Consider the following 25,819-nt stretch of genomic DNA (forward strand, 5'->3'; position numbering starts at 1 on the left):
TACTGCAGACCTGTATAGAAAGCAGTGTGCTTCTGTCACTAATTTGCATCCCAACGAGATTAGCAGAAGATGAAAACATTCACTCCTTAATGACTGTTTGGCCTGTGTGAAAGGAGCAGGTAATTCCAGTCAAGTTTCCAATGGGCATATGATCACATTACAAAAATGACCATTGCAGTTAGCACCAACCGATCCTTTTATTGGCAGCCTCAGTAGTGAGTAACCTGGAGCTGGATTCTGATACCCAATGGGTAGCGTCTGCAAGTAGCCCCACTGACTTCAACAGAATTATATGTGGAGTAAGGTACCATTTGGGTATCAGAATCTGATCCTGAATGAGCATGGAGACTGAGCTCCCCTCTCACTTCTAGAGGTTTGGGGCCTGATTCTCATTTACGCTCCAGCCTCTTTACACCATTCTGGAAGTGTAATTTTATGTCATTATAATTTGTCCCCTACTTGGAGGCCCCTTTACCTAGCCATTGTGCGATAAAGGAGTCTGCGTGTAAATGAGACTCAGGCCCAGATTTCTCTTCAGAGTAGGATTGTCAGGGAAAGGACATTGTACTGCTCCTGCCTTCTCTGTCTGTTCTGTAGGGGGGACAAGAGGCCTCTAATCTTGTGCCGGCAGAAGCAGTTTTAGAACTAAAGGGATGTGCACAAGTTGAAACAATCCAAGAGTAAAATGGTGTATTTGGCTTCACTATGTGGAAATATCACCACAGAATCTTGTTTGAGTAAAGTATTGCTTTAGAAACCTTCCAGTGAGTACCTGGAGGCTCGTTTGCTTCATTCTGAGCAATTCGGTATATAGATCACTAGCTTGATAAATAATCAAAATCATTACACTGGGATTCCATAGTAGATGGGGCAGGAGTGAGCGGTGTGCTGTTTTTCCTTTGAGGTTGTGACACAGTTGTGAGTTATTGCAAGTACTGCCCACCCACAACAGCCTTTCACTGTAGTGTGTTTTTTAAAGAGGATTATTTTATTTTATACAACATGTCATCTGTTGGTGAGGGTAATACAGACAATACAGTAGGTTGCATAGCAACCAGCTTTTCAATGGTTGTTTTATGAAGGCATCACAGTCACTGAACTGCACTCATTTTCAGTATTTTCAGGGCAGTAAAATGAACCCAGCTGTAGTTTTGAAAGTTTCAGGTCCTTGAAATTTCAGCAGTTAGATGAGAATGAACAAATACAGAAGAGATACAGGAAGTTGCTCCTCTACATTCATTGTGATAACATATTGCAGCTATCTAATGAACTGAAATCAAAACATCTGAGAGAGTTGGATTGAAATGGCACATTTTCATACACAATTTATTGCTTCCACACTTAAGCCAAGCATGAGAGAAGTGATATTTTTTCATAAGGAATAAGGCTAGACTGTGACCTTACAATCTGTCTCGAGTAAAGGGCAACATATAGCTGTGTTGCCCTAGGAGTAGACCCTGGAACAAATTGTAACTGAATGTCACAGTTCATTTCCTGGATCCCCACTTGTTTATATCAGAAGCAGATTACTACCCCCCTCTTCTGTGTAAATGCAACTGCCCCAGCAGGCAAACTGAGGGTGCGATCACAGCTCCACCCAGTTCCCACGTTTGCCCCAGGGATAGTGGCCCTCCAGGGGCTGTTTTCTGCACTGTACTCTGAAGCATTTGGCCCATTCAAAAGAGAAGGGGGACATTTTCTCTCCACTCACTCCCCTGAACAGGCATGTAAGGCAAACAATGATTTAGTCCTCATTCAGTGACTTGAAAATGTTTTTTTGCGGGGATGTATATGCCATAACTATAGCACCACCGCAGCAAAGAAATTGTGAAGAAAATTTTTCAGTCAGAGGCATATTTCCCAATGAACTTTGTCTAATTTAGTTTGTCTCTTTCTAATTTTAATCTGGATTCACTTCATAATTCATGAGAGATACAAGGTGGGTGAGGTAATATCTTTTACTGGACAAATTTCTGTTCGTGGTTGGAACAAGATTTGAGCCCCTGGAAAGCGAGTAAAAGATATTACTTCACCCACCTTGTCTCTTTAATAGCCTGGAGCCAACATGGCTACAACAGCATTGTAAACAATATATGATAATTCATGTTTGTCTTCCTTTCTGAAAAAAATTATTCATTTTCTTATTTAATGTTCAACATTCAGTAAAGATAGATATTTTGAGGTGCCCAGATACTGCAGTGATGGGTGCTTACAGTTGCTGTAGTTAGATTTTTTTGGATGGAACAGGGCTCGTTCCTGCTCTGTTGATGTCAGAGGTAGCTAGTTCTATTCCAAACTTTGTAAATTACAGATAGATTTGGGAGGAAAGCTATCACCCAACATCTACATTAATAATTCAGACATATTATTTGATATAACAGCTCTGTAATCCAATCTAATATTAAAATAATCATAGTGAAATAAACAAAATAATAACCAGAAAACCTCACAGAGAAAATGATAGAAGACAAGATGAATGACATGAGAATGAATAAAAACAACAATTTGTAGTAGTAATTCTTAAGATTTAGATAGGGCTTTATATTCCAAAGTGCTGAACAAACATGAACTAATGTATTCTCCCAACTTTCCTGTGAAGTAGGTGAGTAAAGAATGTTACACAATTATGAAACAAAGATGTTACATGAATATTCCAATACAACACAGCAAGTCATTGGCAGACCAGGGTTTAGATTTCTTACATTCCTGGCTTCCACCACCATGCTCAGTCCATCAGACAATACTGCTTCTGTGCAAATGTAGCAAGTACACTAGAATATGTTGATGTCTCATAACAGCAAGAGAGAGAGCGAGACACACATTAACCATAACAGGCATCATGCAAACGGAAGAGAATTCAGGAAGGATTTTCCTCTAGGATCGCTCTGGATGCAGTTCACCAAATGGACACCAGGATTAAAATCCTGGCTCCATTGACTTTTCGGGATTTGATTGATTGATTGTATCTTTTCATGACAGGATGTTTTATTTATCCTTGTGTATCTATTTTTTTTCAAATTTAACTATGACAAATGGTATTGTGATGCCTCCATGTGGATAGGGAGTAGCAGAGCCAGCCATGCTGGTAAGAAGTGGCTTGCTTTGACCCAGCTTCCTTTTTTCTCCATTCTTCACAGAAGGGTAATGTGAGTAATGTAGCTGAAGTGGAGCTACAAGCATGGGAAGGCTAGAAGGACAAGTTTATTCCATACTGAACGAGGGAGGTACCTGACCTGACCACGTTCCATTTGTTCCTGGTTGGTTTAGAAAGGGGTCTGTGGTGGTTTCAGGGCTCAGTTGGGTGAGATGCTGAACACCCTATGTTTCCATTGAAATCACTATGTTCAGGAGGCCCTTAGTAGCAGCTTATAGAATTGATGCACTTTTGCCAAATTAGTAACTGTTACCTATGGTATTATTTATTTAATCAGTCGTTCCTTTATTTATTATTGTTACTACTTGTTACATGAATTGCTGTAACACCTAAAAGCACCAGTCAGGATTGTGCGAGGCACTGGACCGACACATAGGAAGATAGGGTCCCAGACCCCAATTGCATGCGCTGACTCCATGCAGGCGTAGACTGAGTTGCAGGGCCAGGCACCAAGTATTATTTATTTGTGTATTGAGCTTTGCTTGTTGTGTTGCTGTGTATGTAAGTTTGCATCATTTTTCCATTAGTTTATTTGAGTGGTGGAGGGGTATTTTATCCTCTCTCCTTCTGTAGGAATGAACGAATCACCTTAATTTTAAATCAGACTCATTGCATATTGTTTCTAAACTCATTTTGTTGGGGGTCTTGGGGGGTGCTGCACTGGCTGACCCTATACACTGTACTTTGTATTTCCAATTTGCTTATATTTATACAGGATTAGCAACTGAGAAATAACTGCTATCAAAAAGTGTTAGAAATCCTTCAAACACACAATGTCAGTTTGCTGAGTGAGCGCTTTTTGTTAGTGTGGTGACCATGGACGCCCGATACTCCCTTTTATTTATTTTTCCTTATCTAGTACAGTATGACAGGAAAAAATAAATAAATTAATCTACTATATGATAAATAACAGAAATGCCATATAGAAATAATGTGAACAGAGTATTTTATGGAGTGTTCACTCATTTAGAAAAGGAAAAGCATAGATTTTAGATTGCCTCAAAAATATACGCGCTTCAGTACTCTAACTTTCACTATCAGCGCTTTAAAATCTACCAAGTTAAGCTTCCTGCGCTCACCCCCATGGAGCATCTGCAAATTCTGAAGAATGGCAGTATCTTGCCAGTTGTTACTCTTGGAGCACCATCTAATGGATGAGTTATGAAAGATCCTTTTTCTAGCAAGACAAGCCAAAGTTCTTTGCATTCTTGTCATTTGGTACCCACTTTGAGTTAATATACAACCAAAGCCAATTATTCCAAATCCCAGTTAATCAAAACCCTTAATTAACCAAAATGTGATCATGTCCCTGATATCAATAAGTGGTTCACAGAAATTCCCAATTTTAGTGTTCCTGAAAGTTTTGGATTGCTTTGGATTAAGTTTCTTTCTACTATGCACCTATACAAACTTTAATATTTGCAACATTCCCACAGGGTAGAATCTTCACTATTAGCTGTCCCTGCTTTCTCCTCCACACATACAGGTTGTTTCCTTACCCATGACCTGTCTAGTCAGCAGACATCCCATGGTATTTCTGTTGCCTGCCCCCTAAAGCGCCCAGAAAGTTCCTGATTCTCTTGCTCCAGTGAGAATGAAGTTTCTCTCTCCACTGGCAGCCTTCCCACCGATCAGTTGAGTAACGTTCTCCACGGTCCTGCTGGGAAATATGTCCTTTTCAGCTGTCTCCAAGATCCTAGCCAGCTGCAGCACCTGCAGGCTCTTGGCAGCCAGCAGCACAGACACATCCTTAGCAACCAGTACCACATGCCTCTTCACCTCCTACTCAGCAAGTGCCTGCTAGCCCACATGCCTCAGTGTTTGCAGACTAAACAGGGATAAATTTTTGCCTCACTCCGACTCTTGGTTTTTCTGCCCAGTCTGTTTCTACCTCTGTTTTTTTCTTAATCCTCTGAATCCCATTTTCTTTGCACAGGGACCAATTTAACCCATGGTCGCCTTACCTGGGTATGGGGGAAACTCGCCTCTTGTCTACAATGGGAAATAATATAAAGAGTTATGTAGCGTCTTGGTATCTCAGCTTCTGGGAACCCCAAGTCCATCAAGTCTTTCCATGAACCATCTCTGCCATATCTCATGTCCCATCTGCAACACATCCCTATGGTTCCCATGGATTTCTAAGGAGTTCTCTTCAGCAGGATGGAGGTAATAACTCTGAGATCCTAGTGGGACTCCAGGAGTCTGGGAGGATCCCAGGAACCTAGCAGAATCTGTGATGCCCCCTTGCCTCATCTGTTTTGAGAATCCTTGCTAAATAGCAAAAAGCAATTATTCAGGAGAGGCACCCTCGGTTAACCAGCCAGGTTTACCATTGCTTGATGCTATCCTGTGGGGAACAAGGAGTAATGACCAGTGCACCAATGCTCAAAGACCTTTGAATATAATTATTATATCTTAGTGAAGAAAGTGGACTGTTTCCTGTCCACAATGTGGACTCTCAAATGGTTTCCCTGTATGGAAATCCTTCCTGCTAACTGAGATCATAGCTTCCCTAGTGATGTCAGTGGCGATCCCTTTAATGGACTTGTCACTGAGTGTTTGAGTTTGTGTTATAAGTGCTTATTTGCACCATACCTTTTGTGTAAGGCATTCTGATGCCTGAATCCAAACTCTCTACCTGGTTTATTAATCTGTCGTTGTCAAAGCTTCCAGTGCTTCAACATTCTTGTTTTGCCAAAATCCAGGAATCATTTTGGCAGGCCATTCTTTTATCTAGTCCAGTATTTCCCTCCACAGCTCTTTTAGGAATTCCCTTCTCCTGTACTCTTTACTGGATTAGAAGAAATGACAAATGCATCCTTATGTCTAAACATAAACCACATTTATTTTCTCTCATTTTTGGCACAAGCTAGTTTTTGTTCTCCATTAAGGATTTTGGAATGATAAGAGTTTGTAGTGCTGTATGTATAATTAAAATGCTGTGGCTCTTGTTATGGTAACGTTGTCCTAGCAACATTACTTGTGCAAATGGAAGGCCAGAGTTCACATATGTGTTTCATACAAATTTTGGAAGACACAGGATGGATCCATTTTATATCATCCCACATAGAGTAACCTTTCATAAGTATTAACTGCACACCACTGAAAATACCATGCCTGAAATGCTTAAGAAAATGCTATTTTTTAAAAAGCAAATGTTAAGATTGGACTCTAAAATACCTTTTTTTTGTCCCTCATCCAAGGATATTTACCCTTTACACCACACCTGACACACACTGACTCTTTTTGAATCACCTAAGTGGTTACGAGGTAGCACAGGTATAATATGTTCCCCACAGGAAGTGCTGCTTAATGAGTGGATGGCTATATTTTGTGCCATTATCAAGTGGTCTTAAGATGTAGGATGAGTTGAATTAATTTTTGACAAGTGCAGACTTCAAAAGCACACTTAGGCATTGCACCTAACTGGATAGCCAGTAGCATTCAAAGGCCCAACAAAACACTGTTAACTCCTCTGTCCCCTTGCACTGCTGATTAAAAAGTCATGCGCATATTCTGTCAATCTGCCATTTCTTCCAATGGCTTTCCTCAGCCAATAAGCATCACTCCTCTCTTATCCTGGATGAGTCTTAGCCAACTAACTGTTGTCCAAATTCCAAACTTGGGCTGCATGATTGGTAAGTAATTGCAACATCCAGATCTGATGAAATTGAGCCATTGAACTGGGTATCATCTTACTAACTCTCCTAGCAGCCTCACATTAGATAGAGCTAGTTGGAAAAAAATTCAAAATAGATTTTTGTCGGAAAAAGCTGTTTTGACTAAACAAATATTTTTAATTAAATGGTTTTGGTTAAATTTCCCGTAAAAGAAAAAAACATTGAAATGATTATTTTTATTTGGAAACTTTTTTTTTGAAAATTACGATTTTTTGTTTCAAAATTCCAATATTTTATGATATAGGTGTTCATTTTTGTATTTTTACATTACAACACAACACTGATAGGAGACACTTTGATCTGGAAAATATATTTCAATCAGTACTGAGTAGCATCTCCCCTTAATTATTTTTAAAATAAAATAAAAATAATAGAATATTTCAAGTAATATATTGTCAGGAAATAATGTAAAATAATAATTATAATGATAAAATATAAACATTAGAAAAAACATAAAGTAAATTCCAAAATAAAATTTTTCCAAAATGAAAAGTTTTAGGATTTTCATTTTGCCGGTAATTTCAAAATATTTGTTTCCATTCCAAATTGGAACAAAACCAGAATTTTGAAATTTCCCCAGAAGAATGCAGTTTCTGGGACAGGGTGATAATTTGCAAGATTGACCACAACAAAATATGTGTGTGGGGGGGAAAGTGGGAGTGTTAAGCAAATGCTGTACAAACCCTTCTTAAGGAATTGCTATCACCTTGCTTTCCAAATACACCTATAATGGACCCATGATCTCCCTTCTCAACTTCACCCACCAAGAAGTACAAAGACCCAATATGCAAATTGTAATTGGAAACTCCCTCAGCACTTCAGTGAGTGACACTGACTGAAACTCAAGAAGAGAAGATTTAACGTTAGTTCTTTCCTACTCCACACCAAACCATGTTTTTGCTCCCTGTGAGGCTGGTAATCCAATCTGATTGGTGTACTCTTATTCATGGAGTAGCTGGAAGACTTTAGAAATTGTGAAACTTTTTATGCAGCAAGTGAGGAGCCAACACAGATTACCCAGGCATTTCACCACTAGGGACAATTTGTTGGAAATTTTCAGATACTGTGGTGGAGGCCTCCTGCAGAGACATGAGTTTTTAATGTCATAATTGGTCAGACTCAGAACAAGACTGCTATCATCATCCCGGCATCAAAAACAAGCTTGAACTGGAGATTCAGATTTAGTTTCTTCACAGATTTCTTAATCAAATGCTAAATTAAACTATAATTAACCAAGTGTTAATGTTGGAAGGTAAAAGAGAGTGAAATGCCATCCACAGCTTCTGTCGAGGGAATGTGTTAGTAGACAGCTTCTGTGGATTAATCAATTATTTCACAGAGTAGGTAGGTTCCATTTCAGATTAGTCATTTAGGGTTGAATCTAAGATAAATGGTAGCAGAGGACAGAGAATATGTCCATTTGTTCTGATGAGTGGCAGAGTGCAGAAGCTCTGACTCATTTTAATTTTAAATGCTTTAAATTTTAGCAAAGACAAAAATTTTAATCAATGAGGAGACTGAAGTTATAGGCCACTAATTACTCCTAAGTGAGCCTAAGCTTACGTCTTCACTAGGAACGCTGCACTGCTGTAGCACTTCAGTATAGGCACTCACTACAGCGATGGGATGGGTTCTTGTATCGCTGTGGTTAATGCATTTCCCTGAGAGGTAGTAATTGAGTCAATGGAAGAATTCTTCCGTCAACCTAGTGCTGCCTACACGCCGGGGTAGGTCGGTTTAACTAAGTCACTTAGGGATGTGGTTCTTTCACACTCCTGAGCGACCTAGCTGAGTCAACCTGACTTCAGTGTCAGCCTGGCCTGGGTTTGTGTCACGTGGACCATGCATTGAAATCCCCATTGAAGTCATTAAGAGTTTTGCCATTGCCTTCAATGAGGCCAGGATTTCACCTTGAGAGATCAGAAGAAAGTGTAAGTGATGACAACACAGACTACACTAGATTCACCTCCTGACTTGTGGCCTGCTAAATTCCCTGTAAGCTGAGTGGCCGGGTAGTTGCCTATTAATCCCAGCCTCATGCAGGGGCTCAGGGCTGAGGCGGGGAGAGATGCCTCTCCCCCAGCATGGACCTGCCACAGCAGGCAGAGACACCTGTCCCTGCTGGCCCCAGCACAGACCTGACCTGCCCCAGACTTGCCATGGCTGGGGGAGAGGAGCCCCTCCCCTAGCCCCAACCCAACCTCTGCACGCATCTGCCATGGCTGGGGGAGAGGTGCTTCACTCCCTAGGTGCTGCTGCGGGGAGAGAGAGCTAGGGGGAGTCCTCTCTTCCCACCGTAGCCCCTAGGCAGTCTGCACCCCAAACTCCTCATCCCTGCTCCCCCCGCCCCCGGAGCCCCCTCTAATCCTGTGCCCCAGCCCTGAGCCCCACTCCCACACTCCGAAATCCTTGGCCTTGCTCTCACCACATGAATTTTGTTACACATCACCTCCATATTGGTGCACATAATGGAGGGGGAAATGGGCAGGAAAAAATAGAGGGAACACTGGTCATCATGACGCTGTATTATTATTATTATTATTTTATTTATTATTAGCATTAGAAATAAGGCCAAACAGGTGTTTGCCATCTCTATCGTCTATGGGCAAACTCTCTGCTGGTGTGACTCTGCTGAAGTTAGCAGAAAATTTGGCGGTAAGAAGGAGAAAATGTAGGCAGAATATCAGGAGAAGTTGCTGACAGTGAGATCTAGCAGCCTATGGAATAATCTGCCAAGAGAGTTGATGGAAGCCACATTCCTTGACATATTTAAAACCAGCCTGGATGAAATCATAGGAAATGTATAATGAGGAACAGTTATGCACTGTCAGGAAGATAACTGGATGAGAGTGTTCCAGCTCTACATTCTATGTGCAGTAAACTACATTAGACTCTTCAGTATCTCAAATCCAGTGGGACTTGCCTACATATAGATTGATTAAATAGAGGGTAATACGTCTCATAAGTTTGTTACTAAGTTAACCGTGATCTTTTCTTGCAATAAATCGTAGGCAACATGAATTATGTCAAAAATGCCATAACTAATGTGTAAATGGACATGTGATATTTCCATACATAGTTCATACAATAAGTCTTATTCTTGCAATATTTCCTTTAACATGAATGGAGCTTTCATACAATGTTTGAACAAATGTCTAAGCATGTTTTCAAAGGTAACAAATTGAGAAAGGTTGGCCAAAGTTAATTGGACTGAAATGCTTTGGTCTACCTAAAGATTTTGGGTTCAATATAGAGGTATCTGGGTGAAATGTAAGAGTCTGTGATATGCAGGAGATCAGACTAGGTGATCTAATAGTCCCTTCTGGCCTTATAATCTATGAAACAATGAAATAATCATCTTTTTCTTCTTTGAATATCCAGTCCATGAGCTTAATAGAGATTGGGAACCCTTCCCAGAGTTTGGAGAATGTATGTCGCTGGGCCTATCTACAACAGAAGCCTGACACTGCACATGCAGAATATCATGACCATGCTATTTTTCTCACAAGGCAGGATTTTGGTCCATCTGGCATGCAAGGTAAGGTATATGCTGAGTGATAAAATGTCTTATAAAATATTACAGTTACTGATTGGAGTTTCTTTCACCATTCAGAAAAAGCTGATTTAGCTTAGGAGCCACTAACATTTATCCTTAGTGTGAATATTTTGCCAAGTGCTATTCGTTTTCAGGTGATCTATGCTAGGAATGCATTCCTTTCTGTTTCAGTCCTCATTGTTTTACCTCTCTATTTCAATACCGTTATTGTGGGGCACATGCAGGGTGACCAGACAGCAAGTGTGAAAAATCAGGATGGGGGCTGGGGGGCAATAGGTGCCTATATAAGACAACGCCCCAAATATTGGGACTGTCCCTATACAATCAGGATATCTGGTCACCCTAGGAAGATGTCTTTACCCTTATTTAAGCCAAAGATATCTTATTGCTTTGATCCTTGTATGCAAGGTATGTAATGTAGAGGAGGTGTGTGTGTGTGTGTGTGTGTGTGTGTGTGTGTGTGTGTGTGTGTGTGTGTGTGTGTGTGTGTGTGTGTGTGTGTGTGTAGGTTTTAAAGATTCCCAAAAGCTAAGAAGTAATTGTGCCTTAAGGCACAGCTCCAGAATAGTTATTGTAGTACTCCAGCAGGAGTTCCCAGAAATATTGTGCCTTTATAGATGCTTATTACTGAAGGGGCCTAGAACAGCGTGGCCAAGAGTAGCCCCAGCTTTTACCCCTTCACAGGGCATAGCTTGTGCTCCCAGCTCCCTTGTGAATCATTCTGCTGGCCGATTAGAGAGCATGAGGCTTTTCTCCACTCCATTTGGACTGACTAGTGCCACTGTTGGCATTGGCCAAGAGCACTCTTGGTACCTACCCCCTGAGGACTTGAACTGTATGAAGCCCCTATGACGTCATGCTAGAATAGAGTCCTTGTCCTCGCTCTCTGTACCCCTTCACAAGCAGGGGAGACTCTAGGGATTTTGCCGCTCCAAGCACGGCAGGCAGGCTGCCTCCGGCGGTTTGCCTGCGGAGGGTCCTCTGGTCCCATGGCTTCGGTGGACTTCCCGCAGGCGTGCCTGGAGGGGGCCTGGAGCCGCCCCTGTTCACAAGACAAGGTCCAGAATGACTTTAAAGGAGATTACACTGAATTCTTGGTGAACTGTGAAAATAAATGTTCAACAGCCAGACTTTGTCTTTTATAGAAGTGGGAGCACATGATTAAAAGTCCAGGGCAGAGATCTCTTGTTACCTTTCAAAGCAGTATTGCAGTTGTATCCAATCCATGCATGATCTAGGAGATTAATGTGCTTGTTTCACAGGGGATAATACTTGATTGACTTGGAGCCAGATTTTATGTTTCTTCTAGATAGGCACCATGTACCCCAGCATAAAATGAATGTATTTATTCCAAGTGTGCATTGTCTTCAGTAGACATGTGACTGCTGGTTATCTGCTAGGTAGTGTAGTGTTGAACAAGGTGTAGTGAGTGTGTAAACATTTATGCCTAGAGTTGAATCTCAAATACTGTTACATTCTTGTGTAAAGACCCATGTGTCTCAAAACTAAACAGCCTGCATTCACACAAGAAAAATGGTTACTCAATATTATCTGAGAACAAGGGGAAATACTCTAGCAGCATTATAACGTAATAGTGGCAGTGTGGTCTACTGGTTTGAACATGGGGCTAGGAACCAGAAATTTGTAGGTCGTAACCCCAGCTCTGCTGCTCAGTCATTATGGGTATATCTATACTGGAATAAAAAATATGCAGCATGGCTGTAGCTGCCCAGGTCAGCTGACTCAGACTTGTGGGGTTCAGGTAGTGGGGTTAAAATCACCTTGTAGTCATTCGGGCTCTAGACCCCTCCCCCATCATTGGATCCCAGAGTTCGGGCTTCAGCCCAGGCCTGAATGTCTACACTCCACAGTCCGAGCCCCACAAGCCAGAGTCAGCTGACAGGGCCAGCCGGGGGTGTTTAAGTGCTGTGTAGCCATACCCTATGTGGCCTTGGAGAAGTCGTTCAGCCTTATTGTGCCTGTTTCCCCATCTGTACAAAATGGAGATAATAATGCTTGCTTGCTGATATCACAGGGCTGTTATGAGGATTCAGTATTTAGGGCCAAGATTGTCCACAATGTAGTTCAGGATAGAATTTGGCCCTTAATATTAATTCAGTGCTTAGAATAATGTAAAGCACTATGTGGCTGTTCAGAACTAATTTTAAATGTGAATAGTGTAAAGTGGGTCTAGGAGGACATGTTAGTTTAGGACATCTAGCACTATGCTGCTCCCTTTCTGGAAGCCTGGTGATGACACTTCTGTAAGTACCACTTCTGTGCTGCTGCAAGACCACAGGTGCCACAGCAGTAGAGATTAGATGAAGGTGTTGTATAAAGAGTTCTCATAAACATTCTCACCCAGATTCACTTATTTCTTGAGTCATGCTTTCTCTATTTAGGCTATGCTCCAGTTACTGGAATGTGTCATCCTGTAAGAAGTTGTACCCTCAACCATGAAGATGGTTTTTCCTCTGCATTTGTGGTGGCCCATGAAACTGGGCACGTGTAAGTACTTTAAAAGGTCCTATCTTATTATGTCTTTGATGCTGGGGACTGTTTGTGGCATTGGGAAGGTGTGTCCTTGTGCTTAAGACACAAGACTAAAGAGTTAGGCCTAGATTCCATTCTTAGCACTGAAAGAATTCCTTTGTGACCTTGGATAAACCCATTAATACACTCAGTTTTTGCAGCTGTAAAATGGAGGCATGCTTACCTATGTCACAGGCGCATTCTGAGGCTAAACTGATTAAGGCCTACAAAATGCATTCTGATCTCCTGGCAGAAGAGCGAAGTATTTGTTGTTATGCAAAATAATTTATTTGCTATAGTGGAAGACATGACTCTCGAAAGCAATTCTCAGTAAATATAGTCATGTCTTCTATGTGTGCATCACCTTCTAGAAATACTGTATAACACCTCATTGAGGGTACACTGTATCATAGGATATCAGGGTTGGAAGCGACCTGTCATCTAGTCCAACTCCCTGCTCAAAGCAGGACCAATCTCCAGACAGATTTTTGTCCCAGATCCCTAAATGGCCCCCTCAAGGGTTGAACTCACAACCCTGGGTCTAAGCAGGCCAATGCTCAAACCACTGAACTATCCTTCCCCCCCATGTTCCAGCATAATCACATATGCCAACAACTGAAGCTACATCCACTTCCTAATACATTCATTTGACAAATACGACTGTTTTATTTGCTTGTGTAGTAAGAACCAGTGTCCAGGCAGGGAGCTGGTAAATCTTTTATCAGAGGAGTAGCCGTGTTAGTCTGGATCTGTAAAAGCAGCAAAGAGTCCTGTGGCACCTTATAGACTAACAGACATATTGGAGCATGAGCTTTCGTGTGTGAATACCCACTTCGTCGGATGCGTCCATAAGGTGCCATAGGACTCTTTTTGGTAAATCTTTTGTTATTTTAGGATGACTCAGTTTCTTCAGGAATAAAGCACGTTCATTTAGATGTTGTCATCTCCGCAGTGGAATCACAAATCCCAGAAGTCTTTTCACTGAATGGGGCTTTACTGTTCCTACATTAAGAACACTTGTCAGAGTCCGGTGAATCCTACCGTGCATATTAATTAAATAAGAATACAGAACTGACATCTACGTGTATTTGGTTCTCATATCACTAACCTTTGGCTTCAGCATTTCAGCAGCTAGGAACATGTGATCAGAATAGATGATACATCACTAAAGATGTATTTAGCTTTTGAAATCACCTTTAGTCTGAACGTGTTACCATATAGTTAGTTATCAGGCTGTGTCTCCCGAAAGAAGACCTCAGTATCAGTCAAATTTCATTCTCAGAAAAAATATAGTAGAAACCCCTAACAAAGGGCAAGAGGGAAGATTGGTTTTGTTTTGTGTTTTTTTAATAAAGCAAAAAGGAATAAAAAATTGCTGTCGCTTGGGGTGAAAGTTTTAGAAGCTTCCTAAGTCACTTAAGAACCACAGTCCCATTTACTTTCAGTGGGATTAAAGATCCTAAGACACTTAGGGCTTTTGATTTTACCCTTGATGAAAATATGCTTGTTCTTCTGTCTTCTGTTCTAGATTAGGCATGGAGCATGATGGTCAGGGCAACAGGTGTGGGGATGAGGTCCGAATGGGGAGCATCATGGCCCCTCTTGTCCAGGCTGCATTCCATCGCTTCCACTGGTCTCGCTGTAGTCAACAAGAGCTGAACAGATATCTACAGTGAGTAACTTATGAAGCTGACTGTCTTTGGCTAGGAAGTTTTTAAAAGTCCCTCTAGAGTCATATTTGAACTTTGTGCTTTTATTAGCTACTAAGACTGGGTTTTAAAAAACCCCAAACCTCATCCTGCTGGGAACAAAACACTTTTCCAGGAGATGCAAATAACAAAGGCTCGGATTGACTATTCATTTAATTACAGCTATTATTGTTACTGAAATTTGATAATATGTACACTGTCATCCTAGAATCTGCAAGCAAATATCATTACTGGTCTTGTTACCAACTTGCTTCCTCCTACCCTGCAGCTGATGGAAAACCTGTCTCATTAATCTGAGTAACACTCTTCAGTTCTAAGGGTAGCTAGAGAATTGACTGCAACTCTGGTTAGTAGCAGTATGCATCAGCAGCATTTCCCAACTACTAATGCTGTGCTGAGCCAGTTGCATTGTACTGTGATGCTTAAGGAGGAAACTGTTCCCTTGGATGTGTGTGCAGGGCTCCCACTGATCCGTGGCAGCCTTTCAAGAACACCAAAAGGAAGAATTTGGCCCTAAAGCTTTCTTTCTGTGATTACTTTATCTTTAAATACCCTGTCATTACAAAGGGCAGTCCATTTCCCATGCTTTCTAACAGCCTCCTTTATGTTCCTTTCCTCTTTAAAGGGAAACCATCGACTTGAAACTGAGTTTCAAAAAGCGAATAAAAAAAGAACTCTGTCTGCTTATGTGTCCTCCTGTCAATGGATGCGTTTTTCCTATTTTATAAAAAATCTTTTTTTCTCTTTGGCTGCTGTGTGAAAGACATACAAACAATGGGGGGGAAACCTATTAACTGACTATACCAGGAAACTCTGAAAATGCCTAGAAAAAAGCTGTGAAATATGCAAAATAAACCAATTAAAAGAAACCACTCTTTATTTTCTCACTGCTTTTTAAGTTACGGTATCTGAAGTCAATTTAATATACAGTCCTTAAATAAAGAACACATCAGATATTAAACGTATAAAAACAGACACTGCACTTTGATCTTAGCTCCAAGTACATGAAGTGTTACTTTTGGCAACAATATGTAAAAAATTATGAGGAGAAAGTGTGATTTTTTGATTAAGTCCCTTTAAGCTATTTGTGTTAAATAAAAGTAATCTGGCCCAGAGCTGTGATTTATATTTTAAGCACAGGGTACAGTAAATTGCTTCTATGAATAAAAATATTGCACAGATAAGAGACGAGTATGATGTCTTATTCTAAAGTAGACCTAGGCCTGGTCTACACTACGCGTTTAAACCAAATTTAGCAGTGTTAAACCAATTTAACCCTGCACCCGTCCACACAGTGAGGCCCTTTATATTGATATAAAGGGCTCTTTAAACCAGTTTCTGTACTTCTCCATGATGAGAGGAGTTGCGCTGAAATCGGTATTGCCATGTTGGATTAGGGTTAGTGTGGCTGCAAATCGACGGTATTGGCCTCCGGGCGGTATCCCACAGTGCACCATTGTGACCGCTCTGGAAAGCCATCTGAACTTGAATGCACTGGCCAGGCATACAGGAAAAGCCCCGTGAACTTTTGAATTTCATTTCCTGTTTGGCCAGCGTGGAGAGCTCACCAGCACAGGTGACCACGCAGAGCTCATCAGCTCAGATAACAATGCAGTCTCCTGAGAATTGAAAAGGAGCTCCAGCATGGACCGCACGGGAATTACTGGATCTGATTGCTGTATGGGAAGAGGATTCCGTGCTAACAGAACTCCGTTCCAAAAGACGAAATGAAAAAACATTTGAAAAAATTTCCAAGGCCATGATGCAGAGAGGCCACGCCAGGGGGCTGGTCTGCACTAGGGGGCGGGATCGAGCTAAGAAACGCAACTTCAGCTACGTGAATAGTGTAGCTGAAGTCGAAGTGTCTTAGATCGAGTTGCCTACCATCCTCACGGTGCGGGATTGACGTCTGCGGCTCCCCCCGTCGACTCCGCCACCGCCGTTCAGTTCCAGAGTCGACAGGAGCGCGTTCGGGGATTGATATATCGCGTCTAGATGAGACGCAATATATCGATCCCTCAGAAATCGATTGCTACCCGCCGATATGGCCGGTAGTGAAGACGTACCCAGGGACTCAGTACAGTGCTGTGTGAAAGTTAAGGAGCTCAGACAAGCCTACCAGAAAACCAAAGAAGCAAACGGAAGGTCCGGGGCAGGGCCGAAAACATGCCCCTTCTACGCTGAGGTGCATGCAATTCTCGGGGGGTCCGTCACCAGTACCCCACCCCTGTCTGTGAATTCTGAGGTGGGGGTGGTAATCTCAGCCATGGCTGAGGATTCTGTGGACGGGGAAGATGAGGAGGAGGAAGAGAAGGACGAGCTTGCAGAGAGCACACAGCACTCAGTTCTCCCCAACAACCAGGAGCTTTTTCTCACGCTGATGGAATTACCCTCCCAACCCTTCCAAGCCACTATCCCACACAATGAAGCCATGGAAGGGACCTCTGGTGAGTGTACCTTTGTAAATATAAAACATGGTCTAAAAGCAAGCATTTTTTAATGATTAATTTGCCCTGAGGACTTGGGATGCATTCGCAACCAGTACAGTTATTGAAAAAGTCTGTTAACATGTCTGGGGATGGAGCGGAAATCCTCCAGGGACATCTCCATGAAATGCTCCTGGAGGTACTCCAAAAGCCTTTGCAGAAGGTTTCTGGGCAAGGCAGCCTTATTCCGTCCTCCATGGTAGGACACTTGACCACGCCATGCATGTAGCAAGTAATCTTGTATCATTGCATGACAAAGCCTAGCTGCATATGATCCCGGAGTTTGCTGGCATTCAAGCAACTTCCGTTCTTTATCTCACTTTGTTATCCTCAGGAGAGTGATATCATTCATAATAACCTGGTTGAAATTCTGGAATTTAATTAAGGGGACAGAGATGGCCATTCCTACTGGGCTGTTTGCCTGTTGCTTAAAAGAAATCCTTCCTTGCAGGTAGCCAAGCAGGGGGAAGGGGGGCAGGTGATTGGCGCTGAGCTTTTTCACGTTTGGTAGCAGTACCAGTCACGTGGTGGTGGGGAAGGGGGGTGTTTAGCAGTATCTTCCATGATACCAGCCACGCAGTGGGAGGAGGGGTAAAGCGATCATCCCAGAGAATTGGATGGGTGGGTGGTTTCTGCTGCTGCAAGTTAACAGGAAAGAAGCAGCACTGAACGGGCTTTGCTTGCTATTTGGTAAAGGAGGGCGCTGGATATATGAAGGCTGCAGAAGACAATGGCTTACCATGGCCGCATGCAAGCCGAATTCTGCTGCCCGGACCTGCATCTGTGAGATCTCTAACACCAGAGCTGCAGGCACTCAATATTAAGATGCAAAATACGACCTTGTAGTCAAATCACATGTGCTATGTAAGGTGAATAGTGTTGTTCACCGTGAAAGAGTATAAGCATTGTTCTGTAAAATGTATCTTTTTAAATACTTCTCTCCCTTTTTTCCCTCCCTCATGCAGCTGCAAAATTTTCAAGCCTCCCTACTCCATCCCGAAGGCTATCTCAGTTAAGGCAGCAGAAAAAAAAGACACAAAACGAAATGTTCTCGGAAATCATGGAATTGACCCGCAATGAAAGAGCTCATCTGAATGAGTGGAAGGACGGGGTATCAAATTACAGGAAAGATGCCGGTGAACGTGAGGACAGGAGGGACGCTCGAGATGAGAGGTGGCAGCAGGAAGATCAGAGGTGTAGACAGGAAGATCAGCGATGGAGGGATGCAGAGCTGGGGCTGCTGTGTGATCAAACTGACATGCTCCGGCGTCTGGTGGAGATTCAGGAACAGCAGCAGGATCACAGAGTGCCGCTGCAGCCCATGTATAACCACCCTCACTATGTTCCACATCCTCCTCACCCAGACATGTAAGAATGCGTGGCGGGAGGCTCTGTGCACCCGCCCACTCCACTCCCATGGACAGCCCAACCAAAAGGCTGTCATTACTTCGAAATTTTTTTAGTGGCCTTTTCCTTCCCTCCTATCCTCCTCCCAAACCACACCCGGGCTACCTTGTCAGTTCTCTCCCTCTTTTTATAATGAATTAATAAAGAATACATGATTTTTAAATGATAGTGACTTTATTTCCTTAAGCAAGCTGTAATCTAAGGGGGAGGGTGGGTTGTTTACAGGGAATGAGTCAATCAAGGGTGGAGGGGTTCATCAAGGAGAAACAAACACAGCAGTCACACTGTACCCTAGCCTGTTATGAAACTCGTTTTCAAAGCTTCTCTGATGCGCACCGCTTCGTGGTGTGCTCTTCTAATCGCCCTGGTGTCTAGCTGCGCATAATCAGTGGCCAGGTGATTTGCCTCAGCCTCCCACCCCGCCATAAAGGTCTCCCCCTTACTCTCACAGAGATTGTGGAGCACACAGCAAGCAGCAATAACAATGGGGACATTGGTTTGGCTGAGGTCTGAGCGAGGCAGTAATGTGCGCCAGCGCGTCTTTAAATGGCCAAATGCACATTCTACCACCATCCTGCACTTGCTCAGCCTGTAGCTGAACAGCTCCTGACCACTGTCCAGGCTGCCTGTGTATGGCTTCATGAGCCATGGCATCAAGGGGTAGGCTGGGTCCCCCAGGATAACTACAGGCATTTCAACATCCCCAACTGTTATTTTCTGGTCTGGGAAGTAATTCCCTTGCTGCAGCCATTTAAACAGAGTAGTGTTCCTGAAGACGCGAGCGTCATGAACCCTTCCTGGCCATCCCATGTGGATGTTGGTGAAACATCCCTTGTGATCCACCAGTGCTTGCAGCACTATTGAAAAGTACCCCTTGCGGTTTATGTACTGGGTGCCCTGGTGCTCCGGTGCCAAGATAGGGATATGGGTTCCATCTATCGCCCCACCACAGTTAGGGAATCCCATTGCAGCAAAGCCATCCACTATGACCTGCACATTTCCCAGAGTCACAACCTTTCGTAGCAGCAGCTTAATGATTGCTTTGGCTACTTGCATCACAGGAGCCCCCACAGTAGATCTTCCCACTCCAAATTGATTCCAGACTGACCGGTAGCTGTCTGGCGTTGCAAGCTTCCAGAGGGCTATTGCCACTCGCTTCTCAACTGAGAGGGCTGCTCTCATCTTGGTATTCTGGCATTTCAGGGCAGGGGAAAGCAAGTCGCAAAGTTCCATGAAAGTGCCCTTACACGTGCGAAAGTTTCACAGCCACTGTGAATTGTCCCAAACCTGCAAAACTATGCCGTCCCACCAGTCTGTGCTTGTTTCCTGGGCCCAAAATCAGCGTTCAATGGCTAGAACCTGCCCCATTACCAGCAGGATCTCCAAAGCGCAGGGGCCCATGGTTCGAGAGAATTCTGTGTCCATGTCCTCATCGCTCTCGTCGCCGCGCTGCCATAGCCGCTGCCTCCTCGCCTGGCTTTGCAGGTCCTGGTTCAGCATAGACTGCTCGAGAATGCGCGAGGTGTTAATAACATCCGTGATTGCAGTCTTGATCTGAGCAGGGTCCATGCTTGGCTATGTGCTATGGCGTTTGCACAGTTCACCCAGGAAAAAAGGCGTGAAACGTCTGCTATCATGGAGGGCAGGGTGAGGCTGTACCCAGAACCATCTGCGACAATGGTTTTTGCCACATCAAGAACTGGGATCTCAACCCAGAATTCCGAAGGCAGGGGAGACTGCGGTAACTATGGGATAGCTACCCACAGTGCAACGCTCCGGAAATCGACACCAGCCTCGGTACATGGATGCACACCACCGAATTAATGTGCTTAGTGTGGCTGCATGCACTCAACTTTATACAATCTGTTTTAAAAAAATGGTTTCTGTAAAATCGGTATAATCCTGTAGTGTAGACATACCTCTAGACTGAAAATTCTGTCCTGTGTTCATTGAGATGATTAGAATGACCTGAATAATTGCCAGATCTAGGACACTCCGAGTCTTTCTACACAATCCACAAGGACTTTGATCCTAAATGGACTTTTGGTTACCATTTTTCACAGCCAAAGAACTACTTTTGTGAATATGATGAATAATGGCAGAAAACATGAGAGGAAAATAATGGCCATAAAAACAGAGAAATGAGTTTGTTAAATTTAACGAATTTTGTGATGTCACAAGATAATACTAGATTACATATGAACATAGCAGGGATACTGTCCACCATGAGACACTTGAGAAAGTAGCTTTGAAATTATGAAATTCACAGTTACACCATAGTCAACCATTACTTGTGGATCCTCTATGCTCGAGGAGTCTTCCCCATGTATGTTTCAAGTTCATTGTAGACAATATGTTTGCAGTGGGGACATACAAGTATTTAAGATATCAGGAGAATCTGTAATAGGAGCACCTCCTCCCTCCCACAAACAAACATGTACACACACACATACACTCTCTCTCTTTCTCTCAGGAAGGAAGCCCTGTCAGAATCTTGTAAAGAGAGGAAAGATGTCAAAAGATGGAACAGCCCTACAGTTTAATAAAGCAAAGGCCAATAAGTACATTTGCTTGTATGTGAACTTGCTTCTCCTGGTCTAGTGTATAGGAATTTATTATGGAGCTCAGCAATATTCATGGGTGGCAGTCCTGACGTTTGCTTTTAAAGCTTTACTTGAAAGGCAGCAGGCAAGAAGAAATTCCACAAATGGGAAATTAATTAAATTTTTTCTTTTCTTCTCAGCCTCATTTGTAGAGGATTCTTTCTCGATTCTTTTCAAGTAGGGACTCTGGGGAGTTACAGAAATATACCTGCAAGCTAAATGGAAATTATAATGGAAAGACATAAGAAAAATAAAAGGTCGAATGCTGTCCCATGTTAAATGCAGATACAGCATGGTAAATACCATGTAAGCATAACTGAAATACTAACTGTTCTTTATGAACCAGTATCTGAGAAATTATACCTTGTATTTTGTTTGGAATGAAAATTTAAAGAAACCATAAATGCTATAAAAGTCTCACATTCCCGTCTGTTACTGTAATTTTTGCCTATTGCAGTTCCTATGATTGTCTGCGTGATGATCCTTTTGAACATGATTGGCCTTCCCTTCCCCAGCTGCCAGGAATTCACTACTCCATGAATGAGCAGTGCCGTTTTGATTTTGGTTTGGGCTACATGATGTGCACAGCTGTAAGTACTTAGCTGAGTTCTGCTGTTCCTCATCCAGAAGTATTGTAATTGTCCTTGAAATGGCCTTAATACGAACATTATAGTTAGGGCTTCTGATTTTAGGTTTTAATGGATAAACACTGATAAAAAAACACCCTGATGGGGGAGGGCGGAGAGAAGAAATCAGTGATTATCTAATAAACATGAGGAAAACATCAGAAATGGTTACTTGCATCTAAGGGCTTGTCTACACAGAGCAGTAATGTGAACTATGAAGGTGTGATTTCTAAAGTGCACGAATGTGTTGCATATTAGTTGGTCCACGTAGACCCGACTTGTGCACACTAAAGGTTCTGCAGGACACTTTAATCTAATGCTACATTAAAGTGCACTAGGGAACATTACAAAGAAATTATTCATTACAATATATACTGCTGTCATGAATAATGTAATATATGTGACAGATATTGCAGCTGCATGCCATATCTTTGGGAAAACATTGGATTAAGGTTATGAATGATTTATGTATCGCTGTGGGCCAGGGATTATATGCAGTTCTGATGGGTTGGGAGGGTTGTGTTTAGCTCCCCCAGAAACTAATAACAGTATGGGGTGAGTAAGGTAAATCACTCAGCTGTACACACCTCCAGAGAGCTACCACCCCTGGGGAGGCTTGCATATCTTGGTTCAAACTGGGTTTTCCTGATACCAATAGACAAAGGAAGGGCTTTTGGCATAACAAATCTTCATTTAAACTAACTCAGGATCTTCTTTCTGATCCAGGACCTTCTCTCCAAGGGGAGCCTCAACCCTTGCTGAAGGGTTGAAAGACTTTGGCCTGCTAGGGTCCCATAAGACTGATGGGTGACTCCTGGTGTGTTTAGTGTGTGTTTAAATCTGTTAATTGTTTCTATTACATTTCCTCTGTAACGTTTTTGCCTGAAGAAAAACGGTGCTTGCTTAGACAGAGCTGTGTGATAACCTGTAACTGCTGGTCATAGCTCTTGGAGAGAAAGGACAGGTGCTGGCTTTCAGGCAGACTGGTTTGCTGGAGGTATCACAGTGTAAGTCAGGAGCTGTGCAGCCTAACTCACTGTGCTACCTCCCCATCCCCGTCAGAAGGAAGTGAGGCAAGAGTCCCTACCCATAGACAGATGATGGCTGGAGGCCTGACACCTGATTGGGCATGCCTGGAGTGGACCATGGAAGTGGGGAATATAGGTGAAATTACTCTGAAGCTGTGACAATATATATTACCCGTTACAGTATATACAAAGAGAGAGCCTCCCCAAACCTCTAACTTTTGGACATCTACATAAAAATAAAAAATTGCTACTAATAAACCTTGAAAATGAAATTAATAAACCCTGAAAAACAGAAGCCCTAATTATAGCGAAGCCTGCCATGAAGAATATTGTGTCCAGCTAACTATAAACAAGGAATAATACACTAACTTTGATATGATAAGGAAACTCTTTTTAATCTTGTTGGGTCTTTTATTTTTTTTTTAATCAGAGGTCAAGAAATTATTATGCTCTAATTTCATTAGCAGTTCCAGGCTTGAAACAGAAAGCCAGCTGTGTCATTTAGTCTGCCACGCACAGTGTTGGTGTCTGTTTACTTCTTTTTTTGCAAGACTTCCATCTAGGCTAGAGAGAAACAATAGTGGTTTTCATCACTTGCTTGTTTAATGTTTCACGCTTACTGCTCACATAAGGCGAGATGCTGCATCTCGCACAAAAATAACCAATTTTATTGAAAGGATGATGTATTATTGTTCCTAATGTGGGCAAGGGGCACTGAAGGCAGATAAGACAGTTTGCATGCACATTTAGTGAAGCAGTGGTCTCCCTTGTCCGTGAACATAATACTCAAAGAGCATCTTTGAGGTAAGGCAGGATTAGTACAACTCCCTACTGGCTTGGCTTGAGGGAAGATGGTCTTTTGAGACATGTGATAGAGCTTTGCCTCCCACTTCCGTCTCCTAAAAGTGGGACTAAACTGTAAGCTATGCAAAGAGGAGTTCCAGAAGGTGTGGCAGCTGCTCACGCACAGTGAGAATTCTGGTTCAAAACTCATCAGTGATAACATGTATGACAAACGCAGCGACTCCCGACATTGAATAGGAGACTCTAAACATCAGCTGTATTAGGATGTCTGTACACAATCCTGTTGATGCTACTCTGGGAGAAAGTCACTGGTATGTATTCTTTTGAATAGTACCTTCTTCAAATAACTTCTGTTGACCTAGTGGCCAATCTGTGTTTGAGTGAAATGGGTGAATCTCTACTCTTTCAACTTCTGCATCAACTCTGTTCACTTTCCCACTAAGGTACCAGTCCCTCAGGTCTGGGCTACACTATGGATTTAGGTCTAATTTAGCCATGTTCAGTCGATTTAGAAAGGAATTCATCACACAACCAACTCCATTCCGTCGACCTAAAGAGCTCTTAAAATCGACTTCTGTACTCCTCCCTGGCGAGAGGAGTAGCGCTAAAATCGACTTTGCTGGGTTGAATTTGAGGTAGTGAGGACGCAAATCAATGGTATTGGCCTCCAGGAGCTATCCCAGAGTGCTCCATTGTGACTGCTCTGGACAGCACTTTGAATTCTAATGCAGTAGCCAGGTACACAGGAAAAGCTCTGTGAACTTTTGAATTTCATTTCCTGTTTAGTCAGCGTGGCAAACTCAGCAGCGCAGGTGACCATGCAGTCCCCCCAGAATCATAGAGCGTAGAATGTTTCTACACTCCCCCATCATCTCTGTCCCTGACGTTATCGCAGATTTGAAAGTGAAAAAAACGCGCTTGCGATGACGTGTTTTCCGAGCTCATGCAGTCCTCCTGCACTGATAGGGCACAGCTTAATGCATGGAGGCATTCAGTGGCAGAGGCCAGGGAAGAATTAAGTGAGTGCGAAGAGCGGAGGCAGGACGCAATGCTGAGGCTAATGGGGGAGCAAACGAACATGATGATGAAGCATCTGTTGGAGCTGCAGGGAAGCCAACAAGAGCACAGACCCCCGCAGCATCCACTGTATAACTGCCTATGCTCATCCCCATATTCCATAGCCTCCTCATCCAGATGCCTGAGAACGTGGGGGGGGGGAAGGCTCCGGGCACCCAGCCACTCTACTGCAGAGGATGGCCAAAGCAACAGAAGGCTGTCATTCATACAGTTTGATTTTTAGTGTGGCTACAATAAGCAATGTGGCCTTGTCTTTCCCTCCTCCCCCACCCGGGCTACCTTGTCCGTTATCTCATTTTTTTTAATTAATAAAGAAAGAATGCATGGTTTCAAAATAATAGTTACCTTATTTCGAAGGGAGGAGGGTGGTTGGCTTACAGGGAATTAAAATCAACAAAGAAGGTGGGTTTGCATCAAGTTGAAACACACACAATTGTCACGCCAAAGTCTGGCCGGTCATAAAAACTGGTTTTCAAAGCCTCTCTGATGTGCAGCGCGCCTTGCTGTGCTCTTCTAATCGCCCTGGTATCTGGCACAAAATGATTGTCTGCCATTGTTTTTACGGGGGGAGAGGCGACTGATGAAATGTACCCCAGACCACCCCGACAATGTTTTTAATCCTATCAGGCATTGGGAGCTTAACCCAGAATTCCAATGGGTGGCGGAGACTGCGAGAACTGTGGGATAACTACCCACAGTGCACTGCTCCTTAAGTCAATGCTAGACATGGTAGTGAGGATGCACTCTGCTGACTTAATGCACTTAGTGTGGACATACGCAATCGACTGTATAAAATCAATTTCTAAAAATCGACTTCTATAAAATCGACCTAATTTCGTAGTGTAGACGTACCCTCAGGAACCTGTGCAAATGGGACCTTTGTTTGCAGCACCAATTTAGCATAGTGCTAAATCCAGCTTTGTGCTCCACAGGTGTCTTCAGCAAGGAAGAGGGCTTGGACAGACCATTCTCTCACACACACCCAGCCGCTCCCCACAGCAGTAAAGCAGCATGTGTACCTACCACCCCCGAGAGCAGTAGACAAGGAAACTGTCTTGCCTTTGCCCAACACAATATATAACCTGTTAGCTAAGGTGTCTAGTCAGATCCTTTGCTGGCTAGCAACCCCAGTGAAGTCCTGGTCCATGACTTTGGCT

General features: G+C 42.9%; 1 protein-coding gene across 3 annotated transcripts in view; it reads left to right on the plus strand.

Moving 5' to 3' along the window:
• Window positions 1–25,819, plus strand: part of ADAMTS2 (ADAM metallopeptidase with thrombospondin type 1 motif 2) — a 402,877-nt gene that overhangs the window by 335,079 nt on the left and 41,979 nt on the right. For all 3 annotated transcript variants that reach the window (XM_030573537.1, XM_030573536.1, XM_030573538.1), the window contains 4 exons: window positions 10,216–10,372; window positions 12,793–12,898; window positions 14,451–14,594; window positions 21,585–21,717. In XM_030573537.1, the coding sequence (XP_030429397.1) occupies window positions 10,216–10,372; window positions 12,793–12,898; window positions 14,451–14,594; window positions 21,585–21,717 (540 nt within the window). The remainder of the gene's footprint in view (window positions 1–10,215; window positions 10,373–12,792; window positions 12,899–14,450; window positions 14,595–21,584; window positions 21,718–25,819) is intronic.

Source organism: Gopherus evgoodei, chromosome 8 (genome assembly GCF_007399415.2).
Source record: "Gopherus evgoodei ecotype Sinaloan lineage chromosome 8, rGopEvg1_v1.p, whole genome shotgun sequence".
NCBI classification, from domain to species: Eukaryota; Metazoa; Chordata; order Testudines; family Testudinidae; genus Gopherus; species Gopherus evgoodei.